Consider the following 16,865-nt stretch of genomic DNA (forward strand, 5'->3'; position numbering starts at 1 on the left):
ATTATTAACATATATTACATGCATGCATGAAATAAGTCATAATTCATAAGTCATATCCTGGCATATATCGCAGTCGCCGTAAAAAAGCCATAAATAAATAAAGCTAACTTAGCATCTGCGCTAACTCTATGTGTATTAAAAATTATTTTTCATAACTCAAGACTAAAGTCTGGAAGAAAACGTCGCGCCGACACGCCCACCACGGTGACGTCAGAGGTCAGCTGACCGGTTTGTTTTGCTAGGTTAAGGTGGGCTTCGGATTCAGTCCCCGCCCCCCTCCTCCTCTCTCCAGGAACAAGGGAGAGAACGAAAAACCTACTGGTTTTGGGCTAACTCCTTTCTCTTTTTTGCTAAATATTAGCCTAACGCAGAATATTAGCGGAGGAATTAGCGGTTGCCAAGGGCGACGCAGCGGGGCCGATGACATTATGCCTTCGGAGAAGACGTTCAAACAAAGGCGAACCTTCGGTAGGTGCCCGCTAACGGCTAACAGCTAACGGGCTAACAGCTAACCGCTAACAGCTAACACACAAAACAAAAAAAAGAAGCGGCTAACATGAATAGCTTTCCAAAAGCGCGTACAGTTCCGACTCCCAAGGGCGGATCGAACCGCTTTCCATCTGGTTTTGGGAGGGGGGACGGTGTAAAAGCTAACAGCTAACATCCCTGCACCAGAACATCATAGCTCTGCGATCTGATGCGCAAAAAAAGGGAGCCGTTAGCGTTAGCATTACGGTCTGCGGCGCTTCATTTGGAGCGGAGCAGTTAGCTCTCCGCTAGTTAGCTTTCCGGCTACGTTGCGCTGAATGGCATTTGGGGACCAGAGATGCTAGGATACATACCGTCGCGCATATACTATTAAATATTATAATGCGACTCATAAACAGCTGTCAGTGATTAGCTGTCAAGCTAATTAGCTGTCAGTTACAGCTAACCCCCCCCCCCCGGGTCGCGTTCTTTCTTGGAAAGATGGGCTTTATTAATTATTAATGTTAATTATTAAAACAGTCATTCTAAAATGATAAAAATATGCTACGTCATGTTTTTCCCCAAGGCTAACAGGCTAATAAAACTGCGTAAACTTCCCGTTTCTCGTGCTTTGCAGGAATTATGCAATTTTGGTCGCGTGGGGTCATGAGCTGGCACGTGCTGGGGCACGAGGGGGGGGAAGGGGGGGGGGGGTTACTTCTGTTTCCTAGCAACGCGGCGCGATAACTTCACCGCTAATAACTGCTAATAACCGCTTTAGCGCTTTAGCTTAGCGATTTGCGCGCAATTTCGACTCAAAAACGCGTAATCTGCGCGTTTTTAATACACATAAAACATAAATATATTTATAATACATATTTCCCGAGTATTATGGGATGGGGGAGCCCGTTTGGAGGCTTTATAACGGTGAGAAGTCACGGCGTTTTCAGCTAAGCGGCTAACTCGCTAATCTGGCTCAGAACGGTCCTCATAAGCGGGTTTTTTCGGCGTTTAAAGCGGTAAAAAGGGCCCTGAACCCCCCCCAGCTGAAGCCTCGAAGCCCCCGAACGCGGATCGTGGCGGTTGCTGTGGAAACGCGGCGGAAATAGACGAAGAAAGACGATTTCTTTGCGTTAAACAGTGAAATTGTTAGCGAAAATAGCTAATTTTTGGGGGGCTGGAACCCAATGCGTCCTGGTTTTCTCGGGGGGGCCTCTGGTAGCGCTTCAGTGGTGCGGGTACCGAGGGGGGGTTGGTCTTAATCCCTACAGAAGCCCCTCTGAGTGTCAGGGGCCTAAAATTAATCATTCATATTTCATATTTCAGCTTCCTGGGTTATTAGACCCCACAACCGACTGGTTTTCGGCGGGCGTTGAACCCAGGGAAAGAAGAACCAGTCACGTTACGGTGTCGGTGGTGTTTTATTTTTCGGTTGCCTGGATGTTTGTGGAGCGGCTTGCGCCCGAGAGAGGATGCTGGGAAAGATATTATGGGATGGAAGGGGCGGGCGTGGGATTCGACCCGACAAACACGCGGTCGCTTGGGCGTGTTCTGTGCTGTGCGTTGTGCCGTTAGCGGCTGACCTGAGGTCAGTTTGCCCGGCCCCGGCCCCGCCGCCAGGCCGCGGTGTCGCCGCTGATCCGGGATCAGACGCTAACGCTAGTGTAAGCGCTGGACCCGGTTAGCGATTAGCTTCTCGTTCTTCTCTCCGTTTCCTCAGAGCAGCGGGTGGAAGACGTCAGGCTGATCCGGGAACAGCACCCCAACAAGATCCCGGTGAGTGCAGCGCCCCCAGCGGCGCTAATGATGTAAAGTAATGAGCAGGGGCTAAACGCTAATAATGTAATGTAATGAGCAGGGGCTAAACGCTAATAATGTAATGTAATGTAATGAGCAGGGGCTAAACGCTAATAATGTAATGTAATGAGCAGGGGCTAAACGCTAATAATGTAATGTAATGAGCAGGGGCTAAACGCTAATAATGTAATGTAATGAGCAGGGGCTAAACGCTAATAATGTAATGTAATGTAATGAGCAGGGGCTAAAGGCTAATAATGTAATGTAATGTAATGAGCAGGGGCTAAACGCTAATAATGTAATGTAATGTAATGAGCAGGGGCTAAAGGCTAATAATGTAATGTAATGTAATGAGCAGGGGCTAAACGCTAATAATGTAATGTAATGAGCAGGGGCTAAAGGCTAATAATGTAATGTAATGTAATGAGCAGGGGCTAAACGCTAATAATGTAATGTAATGAGCAGGGGCTAAAGGCTAATAATGTAATGTAATGTAATGAGCAGGGGCTAAACGCTAATAATGTAATGTAATGCAATGAGCTTAGCTTAGCAGGTTTTCTTTTCATTTCTGGTCAGTGTGGATGGCTTGCATGGGTTCTCTCTCTCTCTCTCTCTCTCTCTCTCCCTCCCTCCCTCTCTTCCTCTCTCTCTTTCGCTCCCATTGGCTGGGCGGATGAACCCACCGGTTACCCCCGAACCAATCGCTGTTGAGGTCACGCCCCCTTTTCTTCCCCCCCGTTTCCAAGGTGATCATCGAGCGCTACAAAGGGGAGAAGCAGCTGCCGATCCTGGACAAGAGCAAGTTCCTGGTTCCTGACCACGTTAGCATGAGCGAGCTGATCAAGATCATCCGGTAAGGGCGCTAACCCGACCGCTAACGTGATGTGACCTCTAATGTGACCCCTAACGTGACCGCTAATGTGACTGCTAATGTTACCTTTAATGTGACCGCTATTGTGGGTGCTAATGTGACCGGTAAATGACCACTAACGTGACCGCTAATGTGCCCAGTAATGTGACGACTAAATTGACCGCTAATGTGACCTGTAATGTGACTGCTAATGTGCCCGGTAATATGACCGCTATGTAGTGAGCAGGGGCTAAACGCTAATAATGTAATGTAATGTAATGAGCAGGGGCTAAACGCTAATAATGTAATGTAATGAGCAGGGGCTAAACGCTAATAATGTAAAGTAGTGAGCGGTGGCTAAACGCTAAGGCTAACGCTCCTCCCGCCAGGCGGCGCCTGCAGCTGAGCCCCAACCAGGCCTTCTTCCTGCTGGTGAGCGGCCGCAGCATGGTGTCGGCGTCGGCCGCCGTCGCCGAGGTGTACGCCCGCGAGCGCGACGACGACGGCTTCCTCTACATGCTCTACGCCTCGCAGGAGACCTTCGGCACCGGCGCCGCCCTCTGACCCCGACGGCCACGCCCCCGCTCCGCTGACCACGCCCCCCCACCGCCGACCTTCCGGCCAATCGGACGAGGAGCCCGCCCCCCCGCCCTGCTCCGCCCCGTTATCTGAGAAGGGGGGGGGGCTTGTCTGGAAGGGTTTTTGTCTGTCTAGTTATCTATCTATCTATCTATCCATCTATCTGTCTGTTTATTTATCTGTCTAGCTATCTATCTGTCTGTCTGTCTATTTATCTATCTGTCTCTCTATCTGTCTATCTATCTATCTGTCTCTCTCTCTAGCTAACTATCTATTTATCTATCTATCTGTCTATCTATTTATCTATCTGTCTATCTATCTATCTATCTGTCCGTTTGGGGAGAGACTTGGCGTTACTGATGCTGATTAGCTTGGGCCCAGTAGCTAAGCAGCATTTGAAAGAGAGACTTCCCCCGCCTGTCTCTTCCTCTCCTTTGGGAGATGGATGGATGGATGAGGGAGAGATGGAGGGATTGTAGCAGAGGGATGGAGGGATTTCTCTCCTCCCCCCCCCGGGACGCTCCTGTCGTTTATCTTGTATTTATGCTGATGTTTTAAAGGAATTAAACTGGGACGCGTATGCAGATGTGAATAAGTGTGTCGTCTCTTTTCCTCCGGGTAGGAGTGTGTGAGAGAGTGTGTGTGTGTGAGTGAGGGAAAGATAGAGGGAGAGAGAGAGTTGGAGTGTGTCAGAGAGAGTAGTGTGTGTGTGTGTATATATATATATACTGTGTGTGTGTGTGTGTATATATATATATACTGTGTGTGTGTATATATATACTGTGTGTGTGTGTATATATATATATATATATATACTGTGTGTGTGTGTATATACATATACTGTGTGTGCGTATATATATATATATACTGTGTGTGTGTGTATACATATATATATACTGTGTGTGCGTATATATATATATATATACTGTGTGTGTGTGTGTGTGTATATATATATATATACTGTGTGTGTGTATATATATATATATATATATACTGTGAGTGTGTGTGTATATATATATATACTGTGTGTGTATACTGGCTGTGTGTGTGTGTGTATATATACTGTGTGTGTGTGTATATATACTGTGTGTGTATGTGTATATATGTACTGTGTGTGTATATATATACTGTGTGTGTATGTGTATATATGTACTGTGTGTGTATATATGTACTGTGTGTGTGTATATATATATATATACTGTGTGTGTGTATATATATATACTGTGTGTGTATATATATATATATATACTGTGTGTGTGTGTATATATATATATACTGTGTGTGTGTATATATATATATATATATACTGTGTGTGTGTGTGTATATATATATACTGTGTGTGTGTGCGTATATATATATATACTGTGTGTGTGTATATATATATATACTGTGTGTGCGTATATATATATATATACTGTGTGTGTGTGTATATATACTGTGTGTGTATACATATATACTGTGTGTGTGTATATATATATATACTGTGTGTGTGTGTATATATATACTGTGTGTGTGTGTATATATATATATATACTGTGTGTGTGTGTATATATACTGTGTGTGTGTGTATATATATACTGTGTGTGTGTGTGTGTATATATACTGTGTGTGTGTGTATATATACTGTGTGTGTGTGTATATATATACTGTGTGTGTGTGTATATATATATATATATACTGTGTGTGTGTATACATATATATATACTGTGTGTGTGTGTGTATATATATATATACTGTGTGTGTGTGTGTATATATATATATACTGTGTGTGTGTGTATATATATATATACTGTGTGTGTGTGTGTATACATATATATATACTGTGTGTGTGTATACATATATATATACTGTGTGTGTGTGTGTATATATATATACTGTGTGTGTGTGTATATATATATACTGTGTGTGTGTGTGTATACATATATATATACTGTGTGTGTGTATACATATATATATACTGTGTGTGTGTATATATATATATATACTGTGTGTGTGTATATATATATATATACTGTGTGTGTGTATACATATATATATACTGTGTGTGTGTGTGTATATATATATACTGTGTGTGTGTGTGTATATATATATATACTGTGTGTGTGTGTGTATATATATATATATATACTGTGTGTGTGTGTATATATATATATATATACTGTGTGTGTGTATACTGGCTGTGTGTGTGTATATGTACTGTGTGTGTGTGTGTATATATATATACTGTGTGTGTGTGTATATATATATATATACTGTGTGTGTGTGTGTATATATATATATATACTGTGTGTGTGTATATATATATATATATATATACTGTGAGTGTGTGTGTATATATATATATACTGTGTGTGTATACTGGCTGTGTGTGTGTGTGTATATATACTGTGTGTGTGTGTATATATACTGTGTGTGTATGTGTATATATGTACTGTGTGTGTATATATATACTGTGTGTGTATGTGTATATATGTACTGTGTGTGTATATATGTACTGTGTGTGTGTATATATATACTGTGTGTGTGTGTGTATATATGTACTGTGTGTGTGTGTGTGTAAGTGTGTGTATATATATATACTGTGTGTGTGTGTGTATATATACTGTGTGTGTGTGTAAGTGTGTGTATATATATATACTGTGTGTGTGTGTGTGTATATATACTGTGTGTGTGTGTATATATATATATATACTGTGTGTGTGTGTATATATATATATATACTGTGTGTGTGTGTGTGTAAGTGTGTGTATATATATATACTGTGTGTGTGTGTGTATATATACTGTGTGTGTGTGTAAGTGTGTGTATATATATATACTGTGTGTGTGTGTGTATATATACTGTGTGTGTGTGTAAGTGTGTGTATATATATATACTGTGTGTGTATATATATATATATACTGTGTGTGTGTGTATATATATATATATACTGTGTGTGTGTGTATATATATATATATATACTGTGTGTGTGTATATATATACTGTGTGTTTGTGTGTATGTATACTGTCTGTGTGTGTAAGTGTATAAACGTATGTATGTGTGTGTGTGTAAGTGTATGTGTATAAACGTATGTATGTGTGTGTGTGTAAGTGTATGTGTATAAACGTATGTATGTGTGTGTGTGTAAGTGTATGTGTGTATAAATGTATGTGTGTGAGTGTGCACTCACCTCCAGGGAAGACACGTCCATCAGGAAACATCCTACAATCCCCTGCTCCGGCCGCTACATTAGCTTAGCATCACTCCATCATGTTACATTACATTCATTTAGCCGACGCGCTAATCCAGAGCCGCCCCCAGCACGAGGAAACGGCTAAAGCTAACCCGTGTTAGCGCGTCGGTCACACTCTTTCGTCACCCTTCCCTTTATTAAACGTAACTTTCGTAAAACATTCTTTTTTAATGAATAATTTTTAGTAATAAAATACAAAAAAAGGCAGAAAAAAAAACGTACATTTTACACTTCAAATTAGCTACGCGGCGCTGTTTTTAGCGCTTAGCGGAGGAGGGAAAAAAAATTAGGAAGCTACAAACAGGAAGCTACATGCATACTTGAAACGCCGCTGAAATAGACTCACGCTGCTTTCCGGGAGAGCTCGGTCAGCGGTAACCGCTGGGTTAGCGGTTAGCGGAGAGAGAGAGCAGGTCCGGTTAACAGTCGAGTCACAGTTCAGGGGTCAAGAAAGTGACCCCTACTGGTTGTGGGCGGGGTATGTAGGACCAGCCTAAGGATGATTGGAGACCTGCTCTTGTGTCTTTTTTTCCCACAATCCTCAGCTTTGTTCTGATTGGCCGCGACAGAGCCAGCGCGGCGGCCGGTCCTGTTTCGATCCCGATCGGTCCCGGCGAACGCGGCCTTCACCGCGCTCCCATTGGCTGGGAGGACCCCGGGGGGTTCCGAAAGCCTCCCCGAGCCAATCAGGGCTCGCCGCGGTGACCGCGCCAGAGAGGTGCATCGTGGGAAAACGGAAAAGGCACTCTTGTGTGTCGTCCGATTGTCTGACGCGCTTTTGCATCGTGGGTAAAGGCGCTAATACTGACCGCGCCGCAAGTCCCCTCCCCCCCGGAGTGACATCACAAATCCACTTCACTTCCTCGTCATGTGACCCCCCCCCCCTTTCACTCCCTGGTCATGTGACCTCCTACTTCCTGGTCATGTGACCATCTCTGTAGTGTTTCCATTTATATAGACACATAGATATTTATACATATATATCTGTATCTATATATATCTATATAAGATTACCCACAATGCACTGCAACAGGGTGGGCGGGGACTCGTGACTGCTCCTCAACCCGTCAATCAAGAAAACCAGCATTTCTGATTGGTTACCAGCTCACTTGTTCAGTTTTTTTTTTGGATGGAAATAGCCATCCATAAACCCACAAACCCATAGATACCGTAGCCCCAAAGCATCGTGGGGGTTTTTAACCCGTTAAAAAAAATATATAGACACGGAGGTTAAAATCATGAAATCATAAAGCTCCCACCCCCCCTTCTCTGTGGAAACGGGGAAAAAAAAACGAGAAAACCGATGTGGAAAAGTCTGGGAAATCGGCTCAATAACTGGCAGTGAGGCGGCCATTTTGGATCAGCTTTCCCCGAAAGGCCCTTCTGAAAAGGTCGTTAGCGGTTAGCGTCTCTTTTTGAAAGCCGCCGCGCCGGCCGCCGCGCGAAACTAGGAGGGTTCGGGGGCCCCCCGTGTCCGGTGCGACCCGGGGTCGCGTCCCGCTGGGGGGAGAGGGGTGGTGGAGTCTTTGGGCTTTAGCTTTAGCGGTTGTTGGCGGGTTTTGGCGGGTCGCTCTCCGGGTTAGCGCAGTTAGCGCGGAGGCTTCCGGAGCTGCGGCGGCCATGTTGGGTTTTCTTTGGTTGGTGATCCTGACAGCGGGAAGTTTCCTGAGGGGGGGGGGGGGAGGTCACCGTGACGACGGGGGGCAGGGCCTCACACACTCTCACGCACACACACACACACTCTGACATACACAAACTCTATACACTCACACACACACACTCACCTATAATACTGACACACACACACACACATACACGCGCTATACACACACACACACACACTCTATACACACACACACACACACATACACGCGCTATACACACACACACACACACACTCACCTATAATACTGACACACACACACACACACACATACACGCGCTATACACACACACACACACACTCTATACACACACACACACTCACCTATAATACTGACACACACACACACACACATACACGCGCTATACACACACACACACACACACACTCTATACACACACACACACACACATACACGCGCTATACACACACACTCTATACACACACACACACACACATACACGCGCTATACACACACACACACACTCACCTATAATACTGACACACACACACACACACACACACACACACACATACACGCGCTATACACACACACACACACACTCTATACACACACACACTCACCTATAATACTGACACACACACACACACATACACGCGCTATACACACACACACACACACTCTATACACACACACACACACACATACACGCGCTATACACACACACACACACACACTCACCTATAATACTGACACACACACACACACACACATACACGCGCTATACACACACACACACACACTCTATACACACACACACACTCACCTATAATACTGACACACACACACACACACATACACGCGCTATACACACACACACACACACACACTCTATACACACACACACACACACATACACGCGCTATACACACACACTCTATACACACACACACACACACATACACGCGCTATACACACACACACACACTCACCTATAATACTGACACACACACACACACACACACACACACACACATACACGCGCTATACACACACACACACACACTCTATACACACACACACTCACCTATAATACTGACACACACACACACACATACACGCGCTATACACACACACACACACACTCTATACACACACACACACACACATACACGCGCTATACACACACACACACACACACTCACCTATAATACTGACACACACACACACACACATACACGCGCTATACACACACACACACACACTCTATACACACACACACACTCACCTATAATACTGACACACACACATACACGCGCTATACACACACACACACACACACTCTATACACACACACACACACACATACACGCGCTATACACACACACTCTATACACACACACACACACACATACACGCGCTATACACACACACACACACTCACCTATAATACTGACACACACACACACACACACACACACACACACACATACACGCGCTATACACACACACACACACACATACACGCGCTATACACACACACACACACACTCTATACACACACACACACACACACATACACACGCTATACACACACACTCTATACACACACACACACACACACACATACACGCGCTATACACACACACACACACACACTCACCTATAATACTGACACACACACACACACACCCGCCCCTCCCCCCCCGGTCGCCTCAGTCTCTGGCTCCTCCTCCTTCCTCCAGCATGCCCCGCCCTCCGGGGGCGGGGTTCTAGTCCCCCGGGTCCCGCCCCTCCGACGGGGGCGCGTACCTCAGCCGGAACGTCCCTGAGAGAGTGAGAGAGAGAGAGAGACATTCACCCGCGAACCCGCGACCACCCGGTTCCGCGCCCCGTCCCCCCCTCCCCTCATAAATCACCCCCTTATCGCTAACTGCGCTGGGGTGGGGACTCGAGCCCATTACCTTGCGGGGCGGGGTCCATGGGCGGCCGCTTGCAGTCGGGCGCCCGGTGCCCGCCGGCGCCGCAGTTGTAGCAGGACGCGCCCCCGACCCCGCCGGCGCCGCCCGGCTCGGGTCCCGACCCGGTGGGGACCGGCGGCAGCGCGTCGTAGATCGCGGCCGGCGGCGGCAGCGGGTAGTGCGCCCGGCGGGCGTGGAGGTGCGGGTGGTTGTGGGGTCCGGCCAGGAGCGGGCCGAAGTGCAGCAGGGGCCCCAGGGTGAGGACGGGCGGCCCCGGGAACGGGTGCGGGAAGTAGCCGGCGTAGCCGGCGGGGAGGCTAGCGCTAAAGGCGCCACAGCCGCCTGCGCAGCCGCACGCGGTGCAGACGCACGCCGGCGGCGGTGGGAGGGGGTCCGGGTCGGGACCCGCGGCGGGCCGGTGGTGGGCGGCAGCGGCGGCGGGCGGGGCGTAGCGGCGGGGGGCGGCGTCCGCTGGCGGCGGTGAGCCTAGCGCGCCCTGGCGTGCAGGGACGGCGTCCGGCGGCGCTGCGTCGGGGAAGCGGGCCTCGACCCGGCCCCCTCCTGGTGGCGGGCGGGGCTTGCGGGGTGAGCCCAGCGGGCGGAGGTGGCGGGAGGAGGCCGGGTCGTTCTGCACCGGGAGGACCTGGGCGGTGGGGCGTGTCGCCGGGCGCTCCGGGTCCGGCCCGGGCGGGGCTGCGGAGACGCTAAAATTAGCTTTTAACATTAGCAATTAGCAATTAGCATTAGCATTTAGCACGTAGCATTAAGCAGGTAGCGCTTAGCACATTCACATTACATTGCATTCACATAACTGTACAGGAGTGTATAAGGTCTATAGTGACTGGTCTAGCATTCAGTCTAGCATTTAGCGTTTAGCACTTAGCACTTACTATTTAGTATTAGGATTAAGGTTACTTTATCTTCGGCTTAGCCTTGAGCATTTATCACTTTAGCCTTTAGCACTTATCATTTAGTGTTAGGGTCAGGGTTACTTTATCGTAGGGTTAACCTTTAGCACTCAGCAAACGCCTTTATCATTTAACATTTAGCCTTCAGCACTTATTATTTAGTGTTAGGGTCAGGGTTACTTTATCTTCGGCTTAGCCTTTAGCACTCAGCAAACGCCTTTATCACTTAACATTTAGCGTTTAGCCTTTAGCACATATTAATTAGTGTTAGGGTCAGGGTTACTTTATCGTAGGCTTTGCATGTAGCACTCGGTCTGTAGCGCTCAGCGTTTAGCCTTTAGCGCCGAGCGTTTAGCCTTTAGCACTTATTATTTAGTGTTAGGGTCAGGGTTACTTTATCTTCGGCTTAGCCTTTAGCACTCAGCAAGTGCCTTTATCACTTAGCATTTAGCATTCATCATTTATTATTTAGCTTTTAGCCTTTAGCACTTATTATTTAGTATTAGGGTCAGGGTTACTTTACCTTAGGCTTAGCATGTAGCACTTAGCAAACGCCTTCATCACTTAGCCTTTAGCCTTTAGCACTTAATATTTAGTATTAGGGTTAGGGTCACTTTATCATAGGCTTAGCATGTAGCACTCAGCCTTTAGCGTTTAGCCTGTAGCGCCGAGCGTTTAGCCTGTAGCGCTGAACGTTTAGCCTGTAGCGCTGAGCGTTTAGCCTGTAGCGCCGAGCGTTTAGCCTGTAGCGCCGAGCGTTTAGCCTGTAGCGCCGAGCGTTTAGCCTGTAGCGCAGAGCGTTTAGCCTGTAGCGCCGAGCGTTTAGCCTGTACGCTGAGCGTTTAGCCTGTAGCGCCGCAGCCACTCACGCCTGTGCAGCTCCCTGGCCCGGTCGAAGGCGTCGTCACGGCGCGGCGGCGGCTGCAGCGGCCCGGGGGGGGAGATGCTGGGAGCGGGGTCCGGCGCCTCGGAGCGGAGCTCTGCACACACACACACAGAGAAACACACACACAGAGAGAGACGCACACACAGAGAGAGAGAGACGCACACACACACACGCGCAGAGAGAGAGACACACACACAGAGAAACACACACACACACAGAGAGAGAGAGACACACACACAGAGAAACACACACACCCGCAGAGAGAGAGAGAGACACACACAGAGAAACACACACACCCGCAGAGAGAGAGAGACACACACACAGAGAAACACACACACCCGCAGAGAGAGAGAGAGAGAGAGACACACACACACGCAGAGAGAGAGACACACGCAGAGAAACACACACACCCGCAGAGAGAGAGAGAGAGAGAAACACACACAGACACACACACACACAGAGAGAGAGAGACGCACACACACACACGCGCAGAGAGAGAGACACACACACACACACACACAGAGAAACACACACACCCGCAGAGAGAGACGCGCACACACACAGAGAAACACACACACACAGAGAGAGAGAGAGACACACACACCCGCAGAGAGAGACGTGCACACACACAGAGAAACACACACACACACACCCGCAGAGAGAGACGCGCACACACACACACACGCAGAGAGAGACGCGCGCACACACAGAGAAACACACACACACACACACACACACACAGAGAAACACACACACAGAGAGAGAGACGCACACACACACACACAGAGAGAGAGAGACGCACACACACACACGCGCAGAGAGAGAGACACACACACACACACAGAGAGACACAGAGAGAGAGAGAGACGCGCACACACACACAGAGAAACACACACACCCGCAGAGAGAGACGCGCACACACACAGAGAAACACACACACCCGCAGAGAGAGAGAGAGACACACACACCCGCAGAGAGAGACGTGCACACACACAGAGAAACACACACACACAGAGAGAGAGAGACACACAGAGAGAGACACACACAGAGAGAGAGAGACACACAGAGAGAGAGAGACGCACACACACACACACAGAGAGAGACACACACACAGAGAAACACACACACACAGAGAGACACACACACAGAGAGAGACGCACACACACACAGAGAGACACACACACACACACACAGAGACACAGAGAGAGAGAGAGACGCACACACAGAGAGACACAGAGAGAGAGAGACACACACAGAGAGAGAGACGCACACACACACAGAGAGACACAGAGAGAGAGAGAGAGAGACACACACACCCGCAGAGAGAGACGTGCACACACACACAGAGAGAGAGACACACACACAGAGAGAGACGCACACACACACAGAGAGACACAGAGAGAGAGAGAGAGACACACACACAGAGAGAGACACAGAGAGAGAGAGAGAGACACACACACAGAGAGAGACACAGAGAGAGAGAGAGAGACACACACACGTACGCACACACACACGGACACGGGTTAGCTGTGCTATCTTTGCTACCTTTGCTAAATGTGCTATCTGTGCTACCTTTGCTAAACGTGCTATCTTTGCTAAATGTGCTATCTGTGCTACCTTTGCTAAATGTGCTATCTGTGCTACCTTTGCTAAACGTGCTATCTGTGCTACCTTTGCTAAATGTGCTATCTGTGCTACCTTTGCTAAACGTGCTATCTGTGCTACCTTTGCTAAACGTGCTATCTGTGCTACCTTTGCTAAACGTGCTATCTGTGCTACCTTTGCTAAATGTGCTATCTGTGCTACCTTTGCTAAATGTGCTATCTGTGCTACCTTTGCTAAACGTGCTATCTGTGCTACCTTTGCTAAACGTGCTATCTGTGCTACCTTTGCTAAACGTGCTATCTGTGCTACCTTTGCTAAATGTGCTATCTGTGCTACCTTTGCTAAACGTGCTATCTGTGCTACCTTTGCTAAACGTGCTATCTGTGCTACCTTTGCTAAACGTGCTATCTGTGCTACCTTTGCTAAACGTGCTATCTGTGCTACCTTTTGCCCTTGTCCTGTTAGCCCTCACCTGCGCTAAGATACATGCTACCTGTGTTACCTGTGCTGGTATATATGTTAGCTGTGCTGTAAGGTTACCTGTGCTAGGATCCATGCTACCTGCGCTACGCTACGCCGTTAGCCCTCACCTGTGCTGGCGCTGGGATGCACGGGGCTCACGGGGCTGACGTGGCTGGAGGGCGTCACCCGGGCGACGGCGCCGCAGGACACGGGGAACTGCGCCACGGCGTAGCGCTTCTCCGACTTCTCCCTGCTGGAGGGCCAATCAGACGGCTCAGGGGCGGTGACGTCATCGCCGGTCGGCTAATCGGAGGCGCCGACACCGCAGCCGGTCGGCTAAACGCTAAGCGCTAAACGCTGAGTGCTCCGGTAATCACAGCGCAGCCGAATTCATACCCAATTGCTAACGCGGCAGGGTACAGGTGAGTGCGTCATCCAGGTGCGCACCCGGTTATCTCTCCCTGAGGTACGAGGAGCGTAGCAGGGGTGTGTAGCTTTGCCCCCAACCCTGACGCTAGGGTTAATGTTTCACGCACTATCGACACACACACACACACACACACACACGTTACACACACGCACACACACTCTTTATCCGGTTAGCTTAGCTTAACTGAGAAAAACCCTGGACCAGATGTTAGCCGAGCGGCTAACACTGATGCTGCTCACAGACACACAGGCTAAACCCCGGCATGCTACTCCCATTTACACATGCTAACCCCGGGATGCTACACACACACACACACACACTCTCCTTTACTCTATGCTAACTTCAACACTAGGCAACGAATAGCTTAGCGTATCTTTCACGTGCACTGGGTTAGCGGCTCTTTGAGGCTCAGAAATGTTAGCGTAACACACACACACACACGCGCGGACGCACTTCTGAAGCTCCAGCTGCGTCTTCAGCTTCTTCTTGGCGCCCTGCGTCAGGTCGTACTTGTTCAGGTCCTCCTCCGTCAGAGCAAGGAACTGTGGGAAGGCGAAAGACCGGCGGACTCAATTACCCAGAATCGCCCATCCAAAGCCCCACCCGTCTCAGCTGCTAACCAATAGCGTAGCTCTCCTCCCTCAAACTCATCCCATCTTAGGTGCTAACCAATAGCGTAGCTCTCCTCCTTCAAACTCATCCCATCTTAGCTGCTAACCTTAAATGCTAACCGCTAACTAATCTTAGCTGCCAACCTGCTAATCTCGGCCGGATAGGAGCATCTTAGCTGCTAACCTTATCTGCTAACCGCTAACTAATCTTAGCTGCCAACCTGCTAATCTCAGCCGGATGGGAGCATCTTAGCTGCTAACCTTAACTGCTAAATGTTAACCGCTAACATATCGTAGCCGCTAACCTTCTCCATGGTCAGCTGCTTGAACACCGGGTAGTACTTGTGCAGCCGCAGCTTCCTCAGCCAGTCCAGAATGCCGTTCTGCTCGGCGACCGTTGCCGTTGCCAACGGCGGCGGTGGCGGCTGCTGGGGGGCGGGGCTCCGTCCGGGCGGGGCCTCCCCGGGGGTGGGCGGGGCCTGGGTGGGGTACGGCTGGACGCTGGCCACTCCGCACACGGGCCTGCGTTAGCGGTGCGACGCGGCGTTAGCGTTCGGGGCCGTTAGCGCTAGCCTTCAGCTTCAGGAACGGCCTTTTAGCTTCAGGAACGCTACGGCTTGTGTGCATAGTAAACCTGTTGAACTACAACTCCCACAGTGCATCACGGCGATGCCGGCCCTAATTGGAAGGTGCGCTACGCTGCTAACGTTATCAAAGGTGGCCTGGCCAATCGCAGGAGATCCTAGCCAACCCCCTCACCCCCCCATTCTGGTACAATGCATCATGGGAGTTGGGAAAGGAGTGTGTGTGCGTGTGTGTGTGTGTGCGTGTGTATAAAAACTCACCTCGCTAGGCTACTGGCTCCTCTGTACTGCAGCGAACACCCATGACCTGTAAGGAGACCAGGAGAAACGTCACTTTCCGCCAGCACAGGGAGCCGCTGACCTGGGATCAGCGCGTTGGGGCGAAAGACACCCTCAGATGACCAAAACCACGGCGACTAACTGACCTGAGATCAGCAAGTTACACATTTAACACACAGCATGTCCCATTCACAGCCATATATATATAACATATATAACATATATATATATAAAACAATATATGATGTACTTTAAACCCCACACACACACTCACACACACTCACACACTCATACGTACACACACACACACACACACACACTCACACACACTCACACACACACACACACACTCACACACACACACACACACTCACACACACTCACACACACACACACACACACTCATACGCACACACACACACACACACACACACACACTCACACACACACACACACTCACACACACACACACTCATACGCACACACACACACACACACACACACACACACACACACTCATACGCACACACACACACTCACACACACACACACACACACACACTCATACGCACACACACACACTCACA

At 48.7% G+C, this 16,865-nt stretch overlaps 2 protein-coding genes across 2 annotated transcripts in view; one reads left to right on the forward strand and one right to left on the reverse strand.

Moving 5' to 3' along the window:
* Positions 1-247: 247 nt before the first annotated feature.
* On the forward strand, positions 248-3,791 carry LOC118781975 (microtubule-associated proteins 1A/1B light chain 3B-like). Its single transcript, XM_036535156.1, has 4 exons — positions 248-468; positions 2,189-2,244; positions 3,012-3,118; positions 3,505-3,791. The coding sequence occupies exons 1-4, from the start codon at positions 429-431 to the stop codon at positions 3,677-3,679; spliced, it is 378 nt and encodes a 125-aa protein (XP_036391049.1). The 5' UTR covers positions 248-428; the 3' UTR covers positions 3,680-3,791.
* A 6,471-nt stretch (positions 3,792-10,262) lies between these two features.
* zcchc14 (zinc finger, CCHC domain containing 14) overlaps positions 10,263-16,865 on the reverse strand; it is a 19,350-nt gene continuing 12,747 nt past the window's right edge. The window contains exons 7-13 of the mRNA XM_036535503.1: positions 16,261-16,306; positions 15,721-15,937; positions 15,258-15,346; positions 14,503-14,624; positions 12,291-12,401; positions 10,517-11,206; positions 10,263-10,380 (exon numbers count right to left, since the gene is read on the reverse strand). Coding sequence (XP_036391396.1) covers positions 10,325-10,380; positions 10,517-11,206; positions 12,291-12,401; positions 14,503-14,624; positions 15,258-15,346; positions 15,721-15,937; positions 16,261-16,306 — 1,331 coding nt within the window. The 3' untranslated portion in view covers positions 10,263-10,324. The remainder of the gene's footprint in view (positions 10,381-10,516; positions 11,207-12,290; positions 12,402-14,502; positions 14,625-15,257; positions 15,347-15,720; positions 15,938-16,260; positions 16,307-16,865) is intronic.

This window comes from Megalops cyprinoides, chromosome 8, assembly GCF_013368585.1.
Source record: "Megalops cyprinoides isolate fMegCyp1 chromosome 8, fMegCyp1.pri, whole genome shotgun sequence".
Lineage (NCBI taxonomy): Eukaryota > Metazoa > Chordata > Actinopteri > Elopiformes > Megalopidae > Megalops > Megalops cyprinoides.